The 21,859-nt window shown below is 41.2% G+C and overlaps 1 protein-coding gene across 3 annotated transcripts in view; it reads left to right on the top strand.

The window, feature by feature from the left end:
• The first annotated feature begins 15 nt into the window (after positions 1-15).
• Positions 16-21,859, top strand: part of SPPL2B (signal peptide peptidase like 2B) — a 49,407-nt gene continuing 27,563 nt past the window's right edge. Inside the window, exons 1-13 of one of the 3 annotated variants that reach the window (XM_042023223.1) lie at positions 16-141; positions 8,730-8,849; positions 10,980-11,162; positions 12,392-12,481; positions 12,838-12,977; positions 13,794-13,936; positions 14,768-14,864; positions 15,015-15,131; positions 16,621-16,702; positions 17,502-17,576; positions 17,711-17,773; positions 19,140-19,239; positions 20,204-20,281. In XM_042023223.1, coding sequence (XP_041879157.1) covers positions 85-141; positions 8,730-8,849; positions 10,980-11,162; positions 12,392-12,481; positions 12,838-12,977; positions 13,794-13,936; positions 14,768-14,864; positions 15,015-15,131; positions 16,621-16,702; positions 17,502-17,576; positions 17,711-17,773; positions 19,140-19,239; positions 20,204-20,281 — 1,345 coding nt within the window. In that variant the 5' untranslated portion in view covers positions 16-84. Of the gene's footprint in view, positions 142-7,724; positions 7,747-8,729; positions 8,850-10,979; positions 11,163-12,391; positions 12,482-12,837; positions 12,978-13,793; positions 13,937-14,767; positions 14,865-15,014; positions 15,132-16,620; positions 16,703-17,501; positions 17,577-17,710; positions 17,774-19,139; positions 19,240-20,203; positions 20,282-21,859 lie in introns of those variants that run through there. The other 2 variants (XM_042023221.1, XM_042023222.1) reach the window with 2 other exon arrangements.

Genomic DNA, 21,859 nt, shown 5'->3' with positions numbered 1-21,859 from the left:
CGGGGCGGGCTCTGGGTACCCGGTGCGGAAGGGTCCGGCCCGGCCCAGGTCGGAACAAAGCGGCGGCGGCGCGGCGGGCCCGGCATGGCGGCGCGGCCGGCCCGGCTCCGCCTCTGGCTGCTCCTGCATCTGCTGCCGCAGGTCAGTGTCTGTGCCGGGCTGCGCGGGCGCCCTGGCTGAGGGCGGAGAGCGGCCCCGGGTGTAGCCGGGCCCGGGCGGGCTGTGCGGTGAGTCCGTGCCCGCAGCCGCCTCCCGCGGGCGGGAGCGGTCCGGGTGCCCGGAGGTGCTGCAGCCGCCGGGGGGGCCCGCAGCGGGCCGTGGCCGAGCCGTGGCCGCAGGAAGGCAGCGGAACGCATCGGGCTGCCGGCCCTGCCCTCCGTGATTTGGCAGTGTTGATATATCTGTGGGTTTGGGGCTTTTTGGGACTTTTTTCTTCTTTCCATAGTAACCAGCGTTTTCCTCGTAGTTCTTAAAACCTCGGGTCCCCGTGGGCCCAGCCCAGCATCCTCGCCAGGCAGCCCCGAGGAGGGGAGCACAGCCGAGCCCCCGGGTCCCATCCCCGCAGGGACGACTCTGGGCTTATCTCGACTGACAGACTCCCTATGAGGAAGGATTCAGCAGAAAAGAAGGGATTTCTGCTGACCCTGACCCTGTAGTCTGTCTTGAGTCTTGTACTGTCGTTACTAAAATATTAATTAGTTTTGTGGGATACGTTTCTAAGGGTGTGATGAACTAGGCATGTAATCCTGATACAGGGGAGAGTGGATTTCTGGCAATTGCATTGCATGGTACATAGCTTTTGCATTTAAAGTTCGGTGTTTTGTGTTCTGAAAATTTTGAAATGTCATTTAAACTTCTTGACTGTTTATTAGGTAATTTGCAGCTATGTCTTCTTGAATATTATTGATGGAACATCTTAACGTGGTGCTCTAAGTTTTCCTTCTTCTCCGTCTGTCTCCTTACTGATTCCTTGACAATAATTTTTAGTTACAGAGTGGTCTGGTTGCCAGCTAAGTTCTTTATTTCTGCGTCATCCCCTTTTTTCATCCATCATCTTTTTCTGCATTGTCTCTTCATTATGCCCTTGCATGCCCTGTGCATTTTGTCATCTCCACTGATGCTTCACAGGGGACTGGTAAGCCCCACAAATTAATAAGATGCAAGAACAAGTCAAAGACTGGCATAGAGTCAGTTTGATCCATCAGTTTGGAGAAGGTGAGCACATGTCAGTGCAGAAGGACAGCAGGTGAGATAGTCCACTGGTGGGTACTTGGAGGTCTTGCCTCCAGCTCCATGCACTGCAGCACATTCCTGTCTGTAAGCGTTTGGTATATTTGTGTGGTGGAAGTGTTAATGTGCTTGAGTAAGCTTGGGCAGACTGGCCAGGATGCTGAAACAGTCCTGCTGCTGCAGTTAAAGATGGATGTGCTCTGTGCTGCCAATATGTTTCTGTTAGCCAAGCTGGCTTTTTAAAAATCTGCTTGAATACCTTGTATTGTGTATTACTTCCGCATCTCTTGTGCTTGCACTTGTTGGGGTGATTTTGGGTAGTACATCCTCCTTAGTGGGAGGCAGAGAGGAGTGCTCTGCTGCACTTGTCGTGTTGTGGTACCCCCATGACTGATGGCTGGAGTTACTCTGGGGGGCAGAGCTGACAGCTGTTGTCAGGAGCTGCTGTGTGCCTTTGCTGTGCACCAGCTGTACTCATTATCAATGCCTTACTCTTGCCTTAGTGGTCATGAGCATATACCTTTGTCTCCCTCCTTGAAACAGGATAATAGAAATTTTTTGTTTGTTTGTTTTCCCTGGAGCAAGAGGAGGTAGTGTCCACATTTGCTTCTATGTTCTGATTTAGGAAGAAGGATCAGCTTGGCTACTGAAGCATGGCTCTTCCAAATCTGGGTCCTCATCTGGGAACACTTAAAGAGGGGTGAGATCTTACAGATCCACGTACAATCTGCACTCAGATCTTGCTTTGGTATTTGAGTTCTCACATTTCATTTAACTTCCCTGGCATTGTTACCTCTCAGTTGTCCTGTAACAGCAGCAGATACACATGAGCCCTTGGCTAGTGACGAACATAGTAACGTGATCTGCAGTGAGTGCGTTGCATCTAGCTTGTCTTCACTATAGCAGCTTTCAGCAGAATATATTGAAGTGATGGGTTTGTGCTTTAAATCAGGGCTCATACTCTATGGTATGGGTCCAAAGAATTGAAAAGACTGTCTGAAATTCTGCATTAAGGTTGTGCCTGACAATTTATTCTCCTAGAATTACTGCATATGAGTATGTAGCTCTCTGCACTGCACAGTGTTTGTTGAAGGAGTGTTTTATTTGTGTGCAGCTTTGCTGCCTGCTGTTGCTGGTCTCCAGATGGATCAGTGCAATTAATGGGAAAGAATGACTCCAGCTCCTGGGAACTCTCACATGGTACCTACTGTAAGAGTAGGATAGCTCATTCGTTCCTTCTTCAAAGAACACAGCTCCCAGTGTCTGTGAAATCCCTCTGAGATTTGGGTGACCAGGTCAGTTAGTAGAGCTACTGAAAGTGGAAAAGGTGTATGGGACATCCAGGTGAGTGTGGGGCCAGAGGCAGGGAGGAGCAAACAAGGCAGACATTAGGTTGGCTCAGTCACACACAGTGAAGTTTCTTGATATATGGGTGAGCTGAATTCTTCATCTCCACCTTCTTCCATCATTTAACTTACAAGTCCCAGTGCTTGCCTCTGAACTATATTAATTCACCTAAATAAACTTGCACAGCAAAAAAACTGGGGAGTACTCTGCTCTTTTATGCATTAATCTGTGGAAGGCCCTGATGACATTCAGAGCCAACAAGTATGCCCTTCTAATATCACAAACATTAGATTAGCTCGTTTGCCTGTTAAACTCTGCCCTCAGATTTTACATTTCTGTTGTGTGAAAACCTTTTCCAGTTTTGCAGCTTTATAGAAAACACTTCCTTTTGTGTTAATTATACATTATTGTGTGCTTTTTAAGCCATAGGATCAGTAAGAAGCAAGTATTATAATATACCTTATTGTCACAGCAGCTGTTGTTTTTCTGTGTTTGAAAAAGGCTGGACTCGATACCCAAACACTTGGAAAAGAGCCTTTGGGGTTGTAGGAACATTGTATAGGATCTGCACAGGAAAGGACATTTTCTCCTGGCTTAATCTAGGATATGAAGTGGTCTCTAGGATTTAAGAATTATCATAAATGTTGCCACCATGCCAGTGCATCAGCAGCACTGCTTTGAACTTTTGTTGTCTCATACCTACTGACATGAATAAAAGCAAAACTGGAAGCATCAAAGTGGATAAGAACAAACTTCTTGTGGCTGTTAACAGATTTCAGAACTATGCTTTGATTCTAAGTGATAATAACTTTGTAAAAATGTCTGTTAATCCACATTATCCACAGATTATATTCTCCACAGTTTCTAAAACTCTGTGTTCCCTCTTCTGCTTTTAGCCCTGCTCATATTGCCTTTAATTCATTCCTCTCATACTTAATTTTTATTTGGCTTTTGGCACACAAATACACATAGCTTCTAAAATGTTTTGAGCACTTCACATTAGGAACCTTTTACTCCCTTAATATTTCTTTGAAGAACATCCATTAAATAGCTCAGAAAGCAAAATTGTGTGTAACTGTCTCCTGGGTGCCTTTTAGAAATTATTCCTGAGTTCCAGTAATGGTTATCTCCACGGAAATGTAGCAACACACCCTGTACTTACTCTCGTTTTAAAAACGTGTGCCAAATATCTTATAGATGTAAAACTTTTAACTGTACAGCTTGATTGTTTCCCAAATGCATAAACCTGTTCAATTATGGGAGTTAGCTCCTGCAAAACTGCCTGAAGATTTTGGAAAGAGTTGTACATGTAATACTCTAAACTAAGATACTCCATGTTTGGTTTGCTTATCTAAGCCCAGTCAAACCATGTACAATAAGCAGGGAACATTCTTTTGTTCTTGGCTTTTGTGTGTGACTGTATTTGCATCTCTGTTGCTTCTTACTCTTGGAAGTCAAATTCAAGGTAATAAGTACGGGTTACTCTTCTAAATTACTTGCTTCTGTTGAAAGTAGTTTAGGTGCTATGGTTGGATGCCTGAGATATGAGTTAACAAGTCCACTATGGCAGGGAGTTGGAGTTCTTGTTTCCTCACAGCATATGCACAATAGTGTCTCCCTTTCTCCACAGATATCTTGGAAATTTGCACTGTGCTGAAGTGGCTTTAATCTGCACTGAGCTGATCAGTGTGGGCCTCCCGTATCAACATGCTTCAGGACAAATGTCATTGGTTCTAGAGGATTTAGTTAACACTAATGTTATAAAAAAGGGAAAAAGTTGCTGCATGAGTTAACAAAGACCATTTATATGCAGAAGAGCGAAATATAAAGATCTCTACCTCCTATATATTTTTACAATGATGTTTCTTTACTGCTTTGCTGGCATCTTGCAGCAGAATGCCATCATTGCTTCTGAGCACACTGTGTGTGTTAAAGAGCAATTTTACAGTGCGAGTGGTGAAACATGGGCGCAGGTTGTCCAGAGAGGTGATGGGTGCCCCGTCCCTGAAAGCGTTCCAGGCCAGGTTGCACAGGGTTTGGTCTACTTGAAGGTTTCCCATCCCATTGCCAGGGGTTTGGACAAGGTGACCTTTAAAGGTCCCTTCCAACCCAGGCCATTCTGTGATTCTTAAAAGTGTTCCAAAAAACATATTTTTACCATGAGTGTCTCCTAGGGGTGCATGGTAACTTCTGTGTAGTAGGGTTTGAAATAAAGAGGGAGAAATAAGAGTGATGGATTCTTTTAATGGCTTTTTGAACGAGCATGTTAAGATATGACATTGTTGCTGACTCCAGTCATCTTTAGCATCTTGTTCCTCAGCTGCTGCATGAAGAAACAGATGTGTAAGGTGTATTTTTAAGAGTGTAACTGCATAATTATCAAATCATTGGTGTGTTTAGGTTATGAATGTTAAACTAGATGTTGACAAATTAGTCTGTCACAACTTCCTAATTAGTAGCAGCAGTGGTTAGGGATATGACATTATATTTCTCTCCAGAACAAAGTTTCATCAGTTCCGGTAGGCACAAAGTGATTTCCTTGGGGAAAGCTAAATCAGAGCAATAGAGCAATTAAACATGTCTTCAGTCAATGACTTCCGTTCTGTTGGAGTGCTGGACAGGAGAAAGAGAGAAGGAGGAATGGAAAGGAAGGAGTTGAGTGTGTGGATAGAGAAGAGTATGACACAAAGGGGGGTGGTAGAAACATGGCGGGGTGCGGGACTTCTTTGTTTGGTTTGAGGGGATTTTGGTTGGTTGGTTTTGGTCTTTTTCAACTTGCTGCTGGTTGTGAACTGATGGTCTGTCCTCGTCCTGTGTCCTGGGGTCACTGATGAATGACAGTGTTCCACCAGAAACCAAATGTGTGACTAGTTCAGATGAGAACCAGATCAATTATTGTACATGTTTTGGATATTGTATGTATGTTTTTAAACAAACTTCCAAGTGCTAAGTGCTAGTAAGGATTGGGGAGTGTCCTCAATAAAATGGAGAAACTTCCCATTACAATAGCAAACAAATGCTCTGGGAACACAAAAATGATAATAGGTAGAATCCAGTTACATTAACAATGTTTGTATTCCTAAGGACTGGATTTCCAAATCACTGGGCTGAAATAGTATTTTGAGACAGCTACATTTAATATGTGGTCAATTTTTTCCTGCCTATCTAATAGCTTGTATGAAGCTAAAATACAGATATGCTTTGCATTTGCTCTCAGCATCATCCTTTTATAATGTTACCAGACAGCACTACTTGAACATTGAAGTTGCTCTATAAGAGCACTGTGAGGCTCCAAAGCAGCAACTGAAGATCAGCAAGACTCTCTTTCAAAAAGAAGCATTGATCTGGATTCATATAATTGAATTACATTTAAAAAGTTAGGTTTTGGCCTGCTTTCTGAGCCTTTTTTTTTTAATCTTAATGTATTTTTATCTGAAGCATTAAAATCTTTTTGCAGCAGCTGGTCAGGTCATAATCTGAAATTGAATTCTTAATGTGTTGGGGTTCAAACCTGACCAGATGGTCACAGAATGCATATGGAGCAGACTTTGCACTGAGGTGCTGATGTTCAGTATTTTGTATAAAGGAAAGACTTCTTAACTTAGACTTTTTCAATGAGTGGAGATGGTGCCTGACAGTCCTTCCAGGACAGAGCCTGCAATCCCAGTGTTGCTGCCCTGAGGAGCACAGAAGTGTCCTGCAGAACTTGATGGCTCATTGTTAAAGCGATGCTCTGTGTGCCTTCTCGTGCAGCGAGGACAAGAGCCTCTTGTCAGAGAGAGAAGCATTGCGAGCATTGCCACTTAGAAATGGCCAGGAGGATTTATTTCGGAGTCCTTAGAACAGTAAGAACAGACCCCATTGTGTTTCTTCAACCATTTCCAAGATCAGGCAGGATTTACAATTATTTTGTCTCAGTTAATATGAGAATGAAGTCACCACTAATTAAAGAAAACCACCACTAGTGGTAGGGAAGTTGCACGTGCTTCCACTGTTAGTTTGTCTTCCTACTTCCTGGTTCCCTGGTTAAACATCTACTAGGACTTGGGATACAAGCAGACAACTGTACGTTATTTTGCAGGTTATGTACATGCATACATCCATACGTATATATATAGTCTTGTAGGTGATTTTGGTTCAGCTTTTTGGGTGGAAGATGAGGAATATGCTAGTACCTAGTATACTGTATGCAGGGAAGGGAAGGAGTAGACATTTAAAAGAACAGAGCTCATCATGAAGAATAAGATTTGTGAAAATGTCTGTGTTAAGGAAGCATAAGGAAGCACAAGTACCTACTTGTGATGACAGTCACCCTATGCGAGCCCCCAGATCTTTCGGTTTTGCTGAGAAATGGCCTGGTACAATCTGACATAACCAAAATAACAAGGAAATTACTGTGTTTGCTGTGTGGTTTTTTTGCAGGGATGAGAAGCTGAAAATATTTGTGTTAAAATCAGCGCATCTTGCAGTTAGATGTAGTGGGAGCAGTTCACTGAACAAGCAGGTTACATACTGTGTACCACAACTGACATGTCTAAAACTGGTGGATTTGCTGCATGTTACTGCATGTTACTATGTTTATTTTTGCTGTAGTCCTTGTTCTCTTTCTCCATGTTACTGCAGGATCTGGGTTCTGTTATCTCAGTTTCCAGGAGTTCTTCAGGAGAATTCTAACATGTGCATGATGCAAACAATAGCTAATCTCCTTATAAAAATGAACATGACATTCTGTGGGTATGGAATATCTCTGTTAATCATCTGCCTGGTTGTGACCCCTTCCAACCTCTTGAGCATCTATTCACTGGGTGAGCAGAGTGAGAAACAGAGAAGGCCTTGACACTCTGCACACTGTTCAGCAGTAGCTAAAACATTAGTTTGTTGTCAGCATTGTTTTGGGCACAAATCTAAAACACTGCACCATACCAGCTGCAATGAAGAAAATTAACTCCATCCCAGCCAGACCCAGGACAGGCCTTTAATTATAAATCTTAGGTTTGTAATCTTCACTATGTATATTGCTGCAGATGTTGGAGTTTTGACAACAGTAATGACTGGTCATTGAAGCAGTGATGAGTAAATGCAGTAGGTAGACTTGGGAGTCAACATGCGCTACCTAGGACAGAAGAAGAGCTGCTGCTGCTGTGGGGTCTTGCCACATCTTCAGCAAAGGTATCCAGGGTTGAGTTTTGGAGTGATGTGAATCTAGATTTGATCGTTATTTCAGGCTGTACTTTCAGGAGTTGGTGTCTTATTCACAGAATCATGGAATGATTTGACTGGGAAGGGACCTTAGAGATCATTTAGTTCCAGGCCCATGACATGGGGTGGGCTAGGCCAGGCTGTTCAAAGCCCCATCCAACCTGGCCTTGAACACTTCCAGGCATCCAGGGGCAGTCCACTGCTCTGGTCAACCTGTGCCAGGGCCTCACCACCCTCACAACCAAGAATTCCTTCCCAATATCCCATCCGGCCCTGCCCTCTGGCACTGGGAAGCCATTCCCTGGGTCCTGGCCCTCCATGCCTTGTCCCCAGTCCCTCTGCAGCTCTCCTGGAGCCCCTTTAGGCCCTGCAAGGGGCTCGGAGCTCTCCCTGGAGCCTTCTCCTCTCCAGGTGAGCACCCCCAGCTCTCCCAGCCTGGCTCCAGAGCAGAGGGGCTCCAGCTCTCAGAGCATCTCTGTGGCCTCCCCTGGAGTGGCTCCAGCAGCTCCCCGTGCTCCTGATGTTGGGAGCCCCAGAGCTGAACAAGTACTCAAAGTCTCATATCTGCATAGTTCTGCATTAGTCCAGCTTATTTCCCTTGCTCTGGTTATATACATATATACACCAGTCTAGTCTGTGTTGTTTGAGGTTTACTTTTTGTTTTTTTGGGTTTTTTTTCTTTTCTTTAAACACATCCAGTGTGGTTTCATTTGATTCTTTTACCAGTTGTGGTGTAGGAGGGAATCTGCCTAATGTATCTGAAGTCTTTCTTTGAAGCATGATGGAAATAATAACAAATTCCACTGTACTCCCTGCACAGATATAGAAACTTTGTAGACTCTCTTGTTTTTCTTTAAAAATACAAAGCAGGCCAGTCAACAGCAAGTTACTCTCATCACTTCTGATATTTTATGTAACCTAAAATTCTTGTGAAATGTTTGTTACATTTTCAGGTTTACTGTGAGTATGGGATGGTACATGTCCTTTCAGAGAAGGGGAGCAGCAAAGGAAAAGACTACTGTATTCTCTTCAACTCTCAGTGGGCCCATTTGCCACATGATCTGGGTAAAGCTGTAAGTACCTAGCTAACCAATGACAAAAGAATGTATAAAAATGCCTTTGTTACAAGGAAACTTCTAATTTCTTACTTAGATTAGTAGAATTTGAAGCAACTGCTTTGTTTGCTCTGCTTAGAAAATATTTTATCTGTTAAGATCACTCTAGGCAGTGCTAGGATGGCAATATTAATTTTCAAACATTGTGCAGAGGTAATGACTGTTGCTGGTTCAAAACAAAAATCTTCCTTTTCAGTGATGTGATCAATGAAATTAAAATGGCACATACCTGGGCTTGCAAAGGAGTTTTTGTACATCAGCACAATACAAGAAGATACCACATGGCTTTTCTTAATATGCTGAACTGTGGCCTTTAGTGTTTTCTCAGTGTCATGTGTAAGATTAAGTAGTCATAAACTGTGTCAAGCTTTTGCTGCATTATCTAAAGCTGTATGAGCTGAAAATTGAGTAAACTCTCCACTCTTTTCTGTGAGAAAAAGTTACTGTCACTGAATGATGAAATCAGCAAATGCACTTTGAATGAGCTACTAATAGGGGAAGATGTAGTTGACTGGTACTTGGTTTATTTTATTCAGCCAGTTGAGTGCCCCACAGAATTAACAGAGTTCCTTACCAATGTATGGGCAAGTCTCAGTTACTTCTGGTGGGTTTATCACAACTGTAGATTAGTCCCTAGATTCATCAATAGTTGCCTCTGCCTTGTATAGACTCAGCTGATAAACTCTTGCACTTGCCCTGACTGTGTAATGTGAATCAGCACATGCATGACTGACTGTAGTATTTATGAGAGTTGGGGACTGTACTGTAGACATCTTGTTTAAATCAGTCTCATAAAAATTCTCTAGAGTCATATCTCATATCTCAGCTCTGCAGGAGCCAATATAGTCTGGAATAGCTTGCACAGATACTTGGGGTAGTGTATGCTGTATCCCTTGCCTATCCCTGTCTCCTTCCTTGGTTCTTTCCTGCTTTTCCCTTCTTTCACATTCTCGCTCCTCCTCCTTCAGCACTCCAGCAGTACGGCTCATTAACTGAGGGATGCAGTACAGCACTCTGAGCTCACTCTGCATTTGTGTTGTGCTCTGATAGAGGGATAAGCTTACCTGAAACCTGGACAACCAGGAAGCGTGGGTGGGAGCATTTCACTGTCACTAGAGGTCAGGTTGGAGACAGCAGTTTTTTGAATAAGGTTGAAGCTACTGACAGCCTGACACTTCCCTTTCCCTCCTAAAACAGTAGAGTCTGTTACACAGGTATGGTATATCGTGTACCTGTGGATTTCTAATACAAACTGTTCCGTGTGTCATTTTTTCAGGTTAAAACTTTACTTTGACTCTTCTCAAACCTAACAGCTCACCTCAGCAGGGGCTGAGACTTGCTTCTCTTAGCACAGCTTGGTTGTTTGGTAGATAATTGCAGTTTTCAGGTAACTTGCAAATAGAACTGGGCAAAGATACTGGTGGTTGTTTAGATATTGCAAGGAACAATTCGTGCCAGCGTTATTTCTAAGACCTTGAAGTGTCTTTGGGATGTTCCTGTTGAAACACACCAGATTAGATGTCTTTGGGTCTGAGGAGAGCCAAAACTAAGGAATTTGGGCTTGCAACATCTCTGGATCGCAAGTGGTGAGAGAAGTAGCTTAGAATCCAGTATTCAAGTACTTGGGATGCAGAATCTCAGCTCACTGGACACAGTAGGTTTCAACATGGAAGTTTATTGCCTATGCTTTTGTACTTTTCCCCAGCCTGTGTTTTGGTTTCTAGCTGTTCATACCCTCCATCATCCCAGCCTGCCACTCTGCCACCCCAAAAAAGATAAAACTTTGCTGTACTCCTTCCACATCCTGGCTGTGTGCATCAAAACAGCAATGATGTTGAAGAAAATAAATGCAAGTGGAGGTTGTATCCCAAATTTTATTACCAGCAGAATTCTGTACAATAAGGTGAAGCAAGGCAGGACCCTACATAATAGAGAAGGCATCACTGTTTCAGCTTTCGTGTTGCTCTGAGAATACCACTCCAGTACTGGAAAGTTTTAAATCACTCTTTTGAGACTCTGGCTTCTGCTCTTGACTTCTTCTATCATTTTATGTTATATATATGTATTTAACTAATTTCTTTTTTTCAGTCACTCTTGCAACTGCAGGATCAGACAGCATCTGTTTTGTGTTCTCCTTCTGACGTACCTGATGGAGGATTTAATAATCAAATCCCCATGGTGATGCGAGGAAATTGCACCTTCTATGAGAAAGTGAGGCTTGCTCAGATAAATGGGGCTCGTGGGCTGCTGATTGTTAGTAGAGAGAGACTGGTAAGTTGCTTTTTATCTTTCTGTGCTGCTGATACTCCTCTGATGCCAGATATTGTCTTGTCTTTGAGTGCCGGGGTGACGTTATGAAGCCGCTTTATTCCTTGCCCACCCTCTCAGTGCCCGAGGACGCTGTGCCTTTAGGCTGCACCCAGGGCCGGAGCCACGGGCCGAGTGCAGGGTGGTTCAACGGGGGCCCAAGGGCTCGGGGGGTCTGGGCAGGGCTGCTTTTCTGGGTTTCCTGTGTGTTCCAGCTAGCTGGGAAAACGTTCTGTTGGGGTTTTTTTCTTGTTCTTTTTTCCCTTTCCTTCCCCTTGCCTCAGTGCCTCCCTTCCCTCCTCGCCGGTCCGGGCAGCCTGCGGGGGCGGCCCCGGCTGCTCCGAGCCCTCGTGTCTGTTCCCTCTCCGGGAATTTGCTGTATTTTGAGGGGCTTTTTTATCCTGTTCTACCCTGGGGTTTTGTTCATATGTTAAGAAACTGTTTGGTTTGTTTTGCCCACTTTCACTCCTTGTGACCCATTTGTCTTATTGACCAGGAAAAGGGGAGGAACACTCATTCCGGAGTGTTTCCTCCTGAAGTTTTGTCTCAAAAACGGAGACGCTTCGGTGCACATTGCTAGTATTTGATGCTCCTCTTTAAAAGAGTGTGTGTGTGTTCCTGCATGTACATACATTGCATGGTTATGTGTGGATCCGAAGGAAGAATGAATGAAACAAGAGGCACTCATTTAAGTAGGAAGAGTCTGCACAGAGCTCATGTGACACTCAAGTTAAGGGCTCAGAATTACCCTTATTCCAAATGAAATACTAGAGTCAAAGGATGAGGTTGGTTTGTGACTCCATCATACTACCACACTGAATCTAGTGCTCTAGATTCAGCTGGAGCATCAATGGCATGTATTTTGTAAAATTAGTAGTTTTGAAAATAAAATCAGTAGGTTTGAGTCCTGGTAAATACTAGAGGCACGCATCAGTCATAAAACTGTGACCCTAATAAGCAAAAGATACTGCTTGAAATTTGGTTGCTGCATTTTACTGTTACAGTCTTACATTACTTTTGTTTTACTGGGAACAGGCATGTATTTTGACTTCTGAGTGTTTGCTGTCATTAAGTTCCCTTCTAGGATATTTTTCAAATTAGCAGGAACAGAACTTGCACCTTTAACCCTTTCGAAGGAGTAGAAGTATTTGCAGAAATAAATATATTCTTACCTGGTCTGAACTGTCTTTCAGGTTCCTCCTGGAGGTAATAGGAGTCAGTATGAAGAGATTGATATTCCTGTGGCTCTGCTTAGCTATACTGATATGTTAGATATTGGCAAGGTAAACTCGATACTAAAGCTCTCATTTATATTATCTCATGTAAATGAGTCACTGCTCAACAGTATTAAGTCCACCTTAAGAGCTTTGAATATGTAGAGTGTACTCATGAAGATTGCGTTATTGTGTTTCGGGAAAAGAAAATCAAATCTCTTGGGAGGTTATTTCTCATCTTTGGAATAAAATCAAAATACAGCCTGGTGCTGGGAATTAATGTTACTAATAGAAGAGCCAGTAGATGGCTCTTAAGTGTTTATAATAAAGCCTGATTCAGAGGTTGCTTAGTGAAAATTAAATAAGTGAACCTTTGCTAAGGTGGCTTTTTGGATGTCCTTCATAACTTTAATTTACCTCCACAGAGTTTTGGCAGCTCAGTGAAAGGAGCAATGTACGCACCAAATGAGCCTGTGCTGGACTACAACATGGTGATTATTTTTGTCATGGCTGTGGGGACTGTTGCAATTGGAGGCTACTGGGCAGGAAGCAGAGATGTGAAAAAGTGAGTAATTGAATGGAGTATAGCAGTTTTCCTGTATTTTTCACAGAAAAAAAAGTAGATGGTGTTTATGTAAGGATCACCTGGCAGCTCTGCTAGTGAGGTTAGGAGACTGTAGCCAGAACGGAAAAATGCTGATGTGATGTTTGAAAGGCCCTGAGCCTTGCATTGGTTTGGTCACTGTAGGAAATCATTAGAGTATAAATAGCATGTAGAGCATTTTAGTATTTTGCCATGTCAAAAGACAAAACATTTGAAAAGCTCAGAAGGAAAATTATTAAGAAATAGGCTTCCTGTTTGGGCTTTTGCAAAAATTCACCACAAAAATACTTCGTAAAAAAAATAACAAAATTTGCTTTTACTGGTATAGGGCGAACCAAATTGATTGGATGGCTAACATACACTGTGTTTGTTATCAATTTTTCAATGAAATTTTATGATTACTTTTTGCCAGCAACTGGGGTTGGGAGAAGGAGGTCATTGTGCCACACTTATTTCTAGCATTTATTTTGTATACACAACCTGATTTAGGAATTTCTTCTGAAGCCAGCAAATTATTTTGTGTCAGCAAATTATTCTAGTTTTCAGGATTCAGTTGAGTTTTTAGTAAATGAAATAGTGCTCTAGATAAGTTAATGCAGCAGTAACTGGTTTATGCATTGTGTTATAGCTGATGTTCATGCATCCATGGAAGATGTGGTGTTCCACTGACTTGAGTGGGAATCAAAGCAGGCCTTGTGTTTTTCCCTGAAGATTCAGTCTCCTTGTGTATCTTGTTGCAGAAGGAATGAACTGATGGTAGCCATGTTACTCTTTCAGGAGGTACATGAAGCACAAGCGTGATGATGGAGCAGAGAAACACGATGATGAGACAGTGGATGTGACTCCCATAATGATCTGTGTGTTTGTAGTGATGTGCTGCTCAATGCTCGTCCTCCTTTATTTCTTCTATGACCACTTAGGTACTCTTAAGGTTGTATTTATATTAATACATCTTCAATATCACAAGGCTGCCATCATTTAAAGAACATTTTATTTTGAAAATAATAATCAAACATCTCTCTTCTGTCATGTGTCTTCATCACAATATGATTTAAAATACTGTAAGAAAGCTCACTGAGTAGATTTCTAATCCTTCTTTTGTGAGGTTGGTCGTAAAGCTTCTTGCAAACATTAAAGCCTGTTAAGTAGATACAGACTTAGTATCTTCCACTTTTTATTTTTGTTAAAGGTGTTCTCAGACCTATTCTTTCTATTATTGTTCAATTTGAAGTCAAGATCAAGGATCAATTTTTTTATCTTTATAAAGATGATAATTTTCTATTGATCACTCATCAGGTTGACAAAAGACGTGAGAGCCTAATGCACTGGAACTTCCATCTTCACATTTCTGAGGAAGTAGTGAAACATACATCCCATCTCTATTAATTCATTTTGCTACTTAGTGATTTTAATGTTCCCTTATAATGCTCCTGTATACTCAAAAAGAGAAGATAAATGCTTCACCATAGGTTGCCTTTGAAGCTTATGACTTACTTTAAGAAGATTAGGATAGGCGTTTTGATTTGTTGAAGTAGGTATTGCATAAAGTACGCCTGATTAAAGGAACTAGAATTAGATACTTAAAGAGCATGAATCTAATCAATCATTTGAAGTCTCTGAATTGCACTGTTGAAATGTAAGCCTTATTTCTCATTTAGTCTTATTGGCTGTCTGTTCTTTATTCAGCCAGGATACAAAAAAAAGCATCTCTTGCCTTATCCTACTTGGACTTAATACTTTTTTTCCCTCAGTCTATGTTATAATAGGAATATTCTGCCTGGCTGCCTCGATTGGTCTTTACAGTTGTCTGTCTCCCTTTGTAAGAAGATTCCCCTTGGGAAAGTGTAGGTATGTGGCAACTTTCAAAATTTTAACTGGGAAACTTAGGTTTTTATACTGTTGGGTAGGAGTGGGGTTTAAAAAGTAGCTTCATGCTTCAAAATGTGATAAAGGAAGAAGGTATCTACATAGACAAGCTTTGGTGTGGTTTTTTTTCAGAATCCCAGACAACACCTTGCCTTACTTTCACAAGCGTCCCCAGGTCCGGATGTTGCTCTTGGCAGTATTTTGTATCTCTGTCAGCGTAGTCTGGGGAATCTTCAGAAATGAAGATCAGTAAGTGTATATTTTAGTTTCTGTGCTAAAAACTGTAATATGCTTTATAGTGTAAGTAACTGACATCCATAGAAGTCTACATGTATCCAGAATTTAGGAATGACGGGGAAAAAAGTAGAGACACACAGAAATTCATAGTTCTTCCTTATGTACTTCATCTTTTTCTTGTTCATTTAAATTACAGAAAACTGTCTCTTGTTAAGCTTGAATTTCTCTGAGTCCCAGTCAGTATTCTGATCTCTTTGATTTAAGACAGCTTTTCAGAAGTGATATGGAAAGTTGGACACAAGTTGTCTAACTTACTTCTTCATGAGAATAAGAACTGGTAAGATTGTCAGATCTTTAGTTTCTCTCAACTCTCATGTATGAGTCAGTAATTCTCTACGCCCAGTGTTGCTGTGGTACCTAATTGTAGCATGTTCTTACCACTTTTGTTAGAGGTGGATCTTTCATGGAGTGTTGTGTTTTGGCTTTTGTTTGGGGTTTTTTACCTCTTACCTCACTCCCAGATATTTCAATTTCCCCATGTGTACAGGATGTGTTCATCTTCTTGGTTCCTCTATCAGGGGCTCAGTATTGGAACTGAAATGCTGGCTTGTGTTTCTGATGATGATACCAGAGATGTCTGACTTGTGCTTTGAATGCGTGTTACTGCTTTTGTGGGGTCTGTGTTCCGTGTGGATCATTCAATGACAGAACTCAAATCCAGGAATCAACTCTGAAACACCTTTTAGAGAGATAAATGTCAGACTGAGTAGTACAGAATATAATACAGTATGGAGATGTTCCAATCTGCGATATGTAGGACTAGGAAATCCATTTTCTGCCTCAGAGCTGGAGTGAGCCTGAGTGTCTCCTGCACAAAGCTCCACCAGCAACTGCACAGGTATTGTTCCCACAGCATCATCTCTCATTGCACCTAGACCCTAGCAATTTTTGGGAAACCTTAGTGTTGTTTGTCTCAGATCCTACTTCTCTTTGACCCTAGCAGTTGAGAGTAAAGCAAAGAGCACTTCTATACTCCACTTGCAAAACACAACTGAAAAACAGGCCCAGCTGTAAATTTGCCTCAGCACGCGAGGGTGCACACCTATATGCAGGACAGAGGACCCCAGCACTTGCTATTTTGGTATCCACTGACCTCATTCAGCCAGTTTTCAGTCTACCTCACTGCTCATTCAGTTTGTACTTCGTCAGGTTCTCTGTGAGGATTTTATGGAAGATTGTCAGTGGAAAGCCTTACTGAAGTCTAGATAGACACTATTGCACTGTTCTTCCCTCATCTCCCAGGCACTTCTTTGTGGAAGGTTATCAGGTTGATGAAGAACAACTTCCAATTTGCAAATTCATGCTGACAACAATGTCAATTTCAAGCAAGTACTTTGAATAAAGGGGTTTTTTTTTGTCCCAAGCAGGTCCTTAGTGAGGACAAGGCTTGGTCTCCTTTTCCTGCTGTTTCCTGCAAAAATGTTACTCTCCTCTTTTTAAGGTGGGCCTGGGTTCTGCAAGATGCTTTAGGAATTGCTTTCTGTCTTTACATGTTGAAAACAATTCGCCTGCCTACATTTAAGGTATGAAAGTTAAACAGGTGTAAAGAGAAGATGTTTGCATGTATGTGTTTGAACAGAGGAGTCATAATAGAGTATATTGCCTTGGAAATGCACTTCTATTCATATGTAGTGTGGAAAAAAGGGATGCAATGAATATAATGTAGACCAATAAATGTCATGTGATTGTTCTGTAGGTTCTGTAGAGTGTTGACTAGTAAATCACACACCAGCCATTTATTTATGGGTTTGATGTTCGGGTTTTTTTGATAGGGGTTTTTTGTTTGTTTTTGTTTTGATTGGTTTGGGTTTGTTTGTTTAAAATTGACATACAACTAATGCATCAGTCTAATGTTTTTTTCAAATCTTTCTGAACTCAGTCAGTATCCTAAGACAAAAATCTGTATTAGTCATTTAGTTGCCCCTTAAGCAGCTCTTCAAACTCCTGTTTCAAATTATCTTCACTTATAAGTTTGTATAGACTGACAGGATATGGGTGTATAGTGTTTCAGGCTATGCCTGGCATCCTCCAGTGCAGAGCTTCTTCGTATTTCTCAGCAAACTGAATTCGCACCATTTCCAGATTTTACATGATAAAGAATTTTGGGCACTAACATGTAACTTGGTGTTTAATAATTACTTTCTTTTATATGATGAATGCAAGACCCTATTCCTCGATCTGAAATATTTAGGAATTAGGAAAAATACATGGATGACTTGTTTTAGTCTTTATTAGATTTTTTTTTCACCTTCTAATTACTGATTCTTTGCTGTTTGCTAATGCATAGTGTGTAAATACCAAATATCTTTTCTCTTCCTTCAGGGTTGTACCCTACTCCTCCTGGTTCTTTTTGTGTATGATGTATTCTTTGTATTTATCACACCTTTTCTAACAAAGGTAAGTAAAGTGCTTCTCTATTGCCTTCTGCCCACAGAACAAAGTGTAATGACTTGTTTCTCTGTGTGTTCCTAAATGATCCCAGAGCTGCTGAGTGAAGTGTTAATTTACAATTTTCCTGGTTTTTTCTTTAGACTGGGGAGAGTATAATGGTGGAGGTGGCTGCAGGCCCATCTGATTCTGCCACTCATGAAAAGGTACTGCATGTAGTCTGAAAATCTGGCACTAACTTTCAACCATAACAATTTTAACTTCTCTAGAATTCAAGACCTCAAAGCTGAAATAGAGATGCCAGTCTGAAAAGAACTTAATGTGGGAATAAGTGCTCCTGAATGTTTATTCTGGAGGGGCAAAGCAGACTTGTAGTGGTTCATCACACCAGCTTTGGTTTTCCTTTATCTTTTTTTGACAGGGTTTCAATATAAGAAAGCTGCTTAGCTCAGCTTCACAAAAACATGACCACATCTGTGAATATTAACTTACAGCTAATTAAACATAAGCATCTTTTCCTAAAGAGATAAAACATATAATCAGTCTGTCTCTTCCTTCTCCTTCCCTTCTATGATATTTGCTTTATGAAAAGCTGAGGCTGTAGTTAAAGGAGAGAAACACAAATGGGAGACAGAAGAAAACAGAAGTCAGTGTTCAGTGGGTTTGCACCGTTGGACAGCAGCCAATTGCATGAACACCTTACAAGATGTGGCTGACTCAGGGAGGAAAGTATGTGAGATGTAGGAGACAGATACAGTGAGCAAAACAAAAAAACTAATCTGTAGGAAAACCTGGTTTTGTTAATTTAAGGAATAATTCGATCTATTTCAGTAATGAATGTAATAGTGTCACGTGGGAAAATAGCAAAGAAAATCGTTGTTTGTAGGACATGGATCAATCCATACAGTCCGTACTAATTTCTTTGACTTCTTTTGTTTTTCTCTCCTGTACCCCTTTAATACCCCTTTGGATTCAACTTTATGCACAGAATGAATTGTATAAAACAGTAATGAAAGTATAAGTAGATAAAATTATTTTGGCAATAATATAAGAAAAGAAAAAAGAAAATAAAGTTTCTTTAATGTACTATAATAAAGAGAGTACAGGTTTGCGATGGACTGTGGCATACTGTGCCTCAACATTGCAAATTGTGTAATAAATAGGAACACTAGGGGCAGGGAAGAGTCTTTAAAGTGATTTGAAAAATGACTTTTTAAAATTACTCATGTCTTGCTCTTTTGAAACTTTTATTACACCCAGGTGAATGAACTGTATAAATTGTTATTTCTTATGCACGTAGCAGCTTACCTAAATTTCTTACATACTGCAGTTAAAGCAGAGTTGATACCTGATTGTATGTGAGCACTTTGAAATTCACATAGTATTTAGAAAGTATTTCATCGCTCCCATCTTAAATGCATTCTGTTAGTTATCAGTAATACTGTATGTAATTAATGTATAAAAAGATACATTTTCTGTATTTGAAGCCTCCAGTTTGAGTGCAACAGGAACAAATTCTGGTAGGTAGTGTCACTATGCTTTTCATCAGACATGTGTCTCTCTCATTCCAAGCTCCCAATGGTCCTGAAGGTTCCACGACTGAATTCCTCACCATTGGCTCTGTGTGACAGGCCTTTTTCTCTCCTAGGATTTGGAGACATTTTAGTTCCAGGTATTGTTTAGCATGTTAAGAATTTTACTTGTTGCATTGTCATATTAGTTTATTCCTCTTGTATTTCTGCTTCAAGTGGTAGGTTTGATTGGACTACTATAAACATGATAAATTTTTAAGTATAGGGGTTTTTTGTGCACTATTCACCTTTTCAACAAGAAAAATGCATGTTAATCTTACGGTGCAGCTTCACATGCAGTGATGTCAAGAAATGTAGAGAAATTGCAGGAGTTGATTTAGCAACTGATTCTATACTATAAAGCATCTTTAATAGTGTGGTGAGAGAGGAAATTATTTGTCCATTTGCACATGGTTTAAGTACAGATGCCTAACCACTCAAAACTTCCTGATTTTGTTAGTCACACTACATCCAGTATGTCTATCACACCTTCTCTCAAATTTGATTTTAGATAGTATGTAGAAATATCCCTGGCATCCCTGCAGGTGAAATATTATGCACCTTCTGGCTTTCAGATTTCTTCGGAGAAATCATTTGTTTTACTTTCTTGTATTTTGGGAAATAGGAACCCTGTCATCCCCATTAGTGTCCCCTCCTCCCCCAATCTTGCAACAAGCATAGTCATTAACCATAAAATTATACTGTCTTCAATAGCAGCTTGAAGGGCTGAACTTCCTCTTGCTCTTGTTGTGAACACTGTATTTTCAAAAATGTTTAGTAGGGATGGGATGACATTTTTATCTGTGATCTGCATGTTTGTAGCTGTTTCTTTTACTTTTGGAGTGCTTCTGATATATAGGGCTTGTGCCATCAGATAACTGGTTTGTAAGTTGTGCAGCCTCCTGGATGTGTTGTCATGGTGTTTAAACACAGGGTGCCAAGGGAGTTTTGGGGGGTGGGGGAAGAAAAATTCTTGAAAGTTCCAGCTGGGTTGATGTTTTTGTTTTTATGATGTAGTGCATGACTAGGTTGAAAGCATATTGTAACTGTTCTTTCCTTTCCTAGGCTTACTGGTAGCCTATTGCCATAGGTTTGATATTCAGGTGCAGTCATCCAGAGTCTATTTTGTAGCCTGCACGATAGGTACGTACCACAGTGCCACCTGAACACAAGACCTACGGGAGTGGCTCCCTCTAAAAGTGTGTCATCAGTCTTACATGGCATAGTTTGGGGTTTTTATCCTGTTCCTCCTTTTATTATTGAACAGAAATATTTAGCAAAGTGCTTTCAAGGCTAGATCTTCCATCACCAAACTAGCTGATGTTGCTTTTCTGAGCTGTCTTGTCTGCCTGACATAAGGGGAGCTCCTTGTTGCCATGGCTGCCAAGGGTCTCACTCTTGTAGTTACACTATCTTTACATGTGCTCAGCTACTCATTCTGGTTTCTTGATTCATGAAGCTTTGAATTTATTGTGCATGAGAATTCAGGTTCAGGGATATCATCCTTTGACTTTGTTCTTAACTTCTTATGTAGTCTGAAAATCCATGACCTATGATGCAGGGAATTTTATTACGATGACTATAACACCTCTAGATAAGTCTTCTTCTTTAGTTTGTAAAATCTACAGAGTTACATGCCATGAACTTAAATACTGCTGAGGAATAGGATCTGACAGATTCCTGTTGTCTTTCTTACAATGTACTCCTGCTAGCAAAGATTTCCAATGCTTGCAGTAAATTTCATGAGAAATTTTCATGATCAACTTCTTTAGAAATTCTCTTGAAAAAATACGTAGGTTCATGGACACTTCTAGCAGGGGTAGAGAGATGCTTTTATTTCAATGTTCCAAATCATTTTCTCTCATTTGTACTTAAACAAAATTGTTGTCTTATCTGGTACTTTCAAAATGTGTTTGCAGAAGTAGGAAAACGTTGTGTTGATAAAGAGTCAGCAGTGTGCTTTTGCAGCACAGAGAATGAGCCACATACAGGGCTGAGTTAGCAAGATGGAGTCAGCAGTTATGAGAGGAGTGATTATTCCTCTCAATTTGTCACTTAAGACTGAGTCTTAACCTGGATCCCTGGTGCCAGACAGACATTGACATACTGGAGTAAATCTGGTGGAGACCATCAGGATGGCAGAGGGCTGGCGTACAGGGTTGTAAAAGAAGAGAAGGCAAAGAGGAGGTTCTGTTGCTGTCCACAGCTACCTAATGGGAGACTGCAGAGAGGACAGAGAGACTTTTCTTACAGGTGTGCACATAAGATGTGAGGCAATGGACTTAAATCACAATAAGAAACAATAAAAAATATTTTAACTAGATATAAGGAACTCTCAGTAATAACAGAATATGTCCCTCCAAAAAATATTTTCAAGAACTGTAAAGAGTTACTTATTATTCTAATCACAGCCCTCTGAGATCATCAAGTCCAGCTGTTAACCCAGCACTGCCAAGCCCACAACTAACCATGTCCCCAGATGCCACATCCGCACATCTTTTAAATCCCTGCAGGAATAGGGACTCCAGCATTGCTCTGGGCAGCTGTGCCAGGACTGGAAAACCCTTTTGGGGAGGAAGCTCTGCCTGGTATCCAGTCTAAACCTCCCCTGGCAGAACTTGAGGCCATTTCCTCTCATCCTGTCCCTTGTTCCCTGGGAGCCCACCTGGCTCCACCCTCCTGTCAGGGAGTTGTGGAGAGCAAGAAGGTCCCCCCAGAGCC

This window comes from Corvus kubaryi, unplaced genomic scaffold (assembly GCF_017639235.1).
Source record: "Corvus kubaryi isolate FWS band 111438036 unplaced genomic scaffold, C.kubaryi_AGA036_p1.0 37241, whole genome shotgun sequence".
Classification (NCBI taxonomy): Eukaryota; Metazoa; Chordata; class Aves; order Passeriformes; family Corvidae; genus Corvus; species Corvus kubaryi.
Note: the sequence above shows the minus strand (reverse complement) of the source record. Positions and strands in the feature narration are given on the sequence as shown.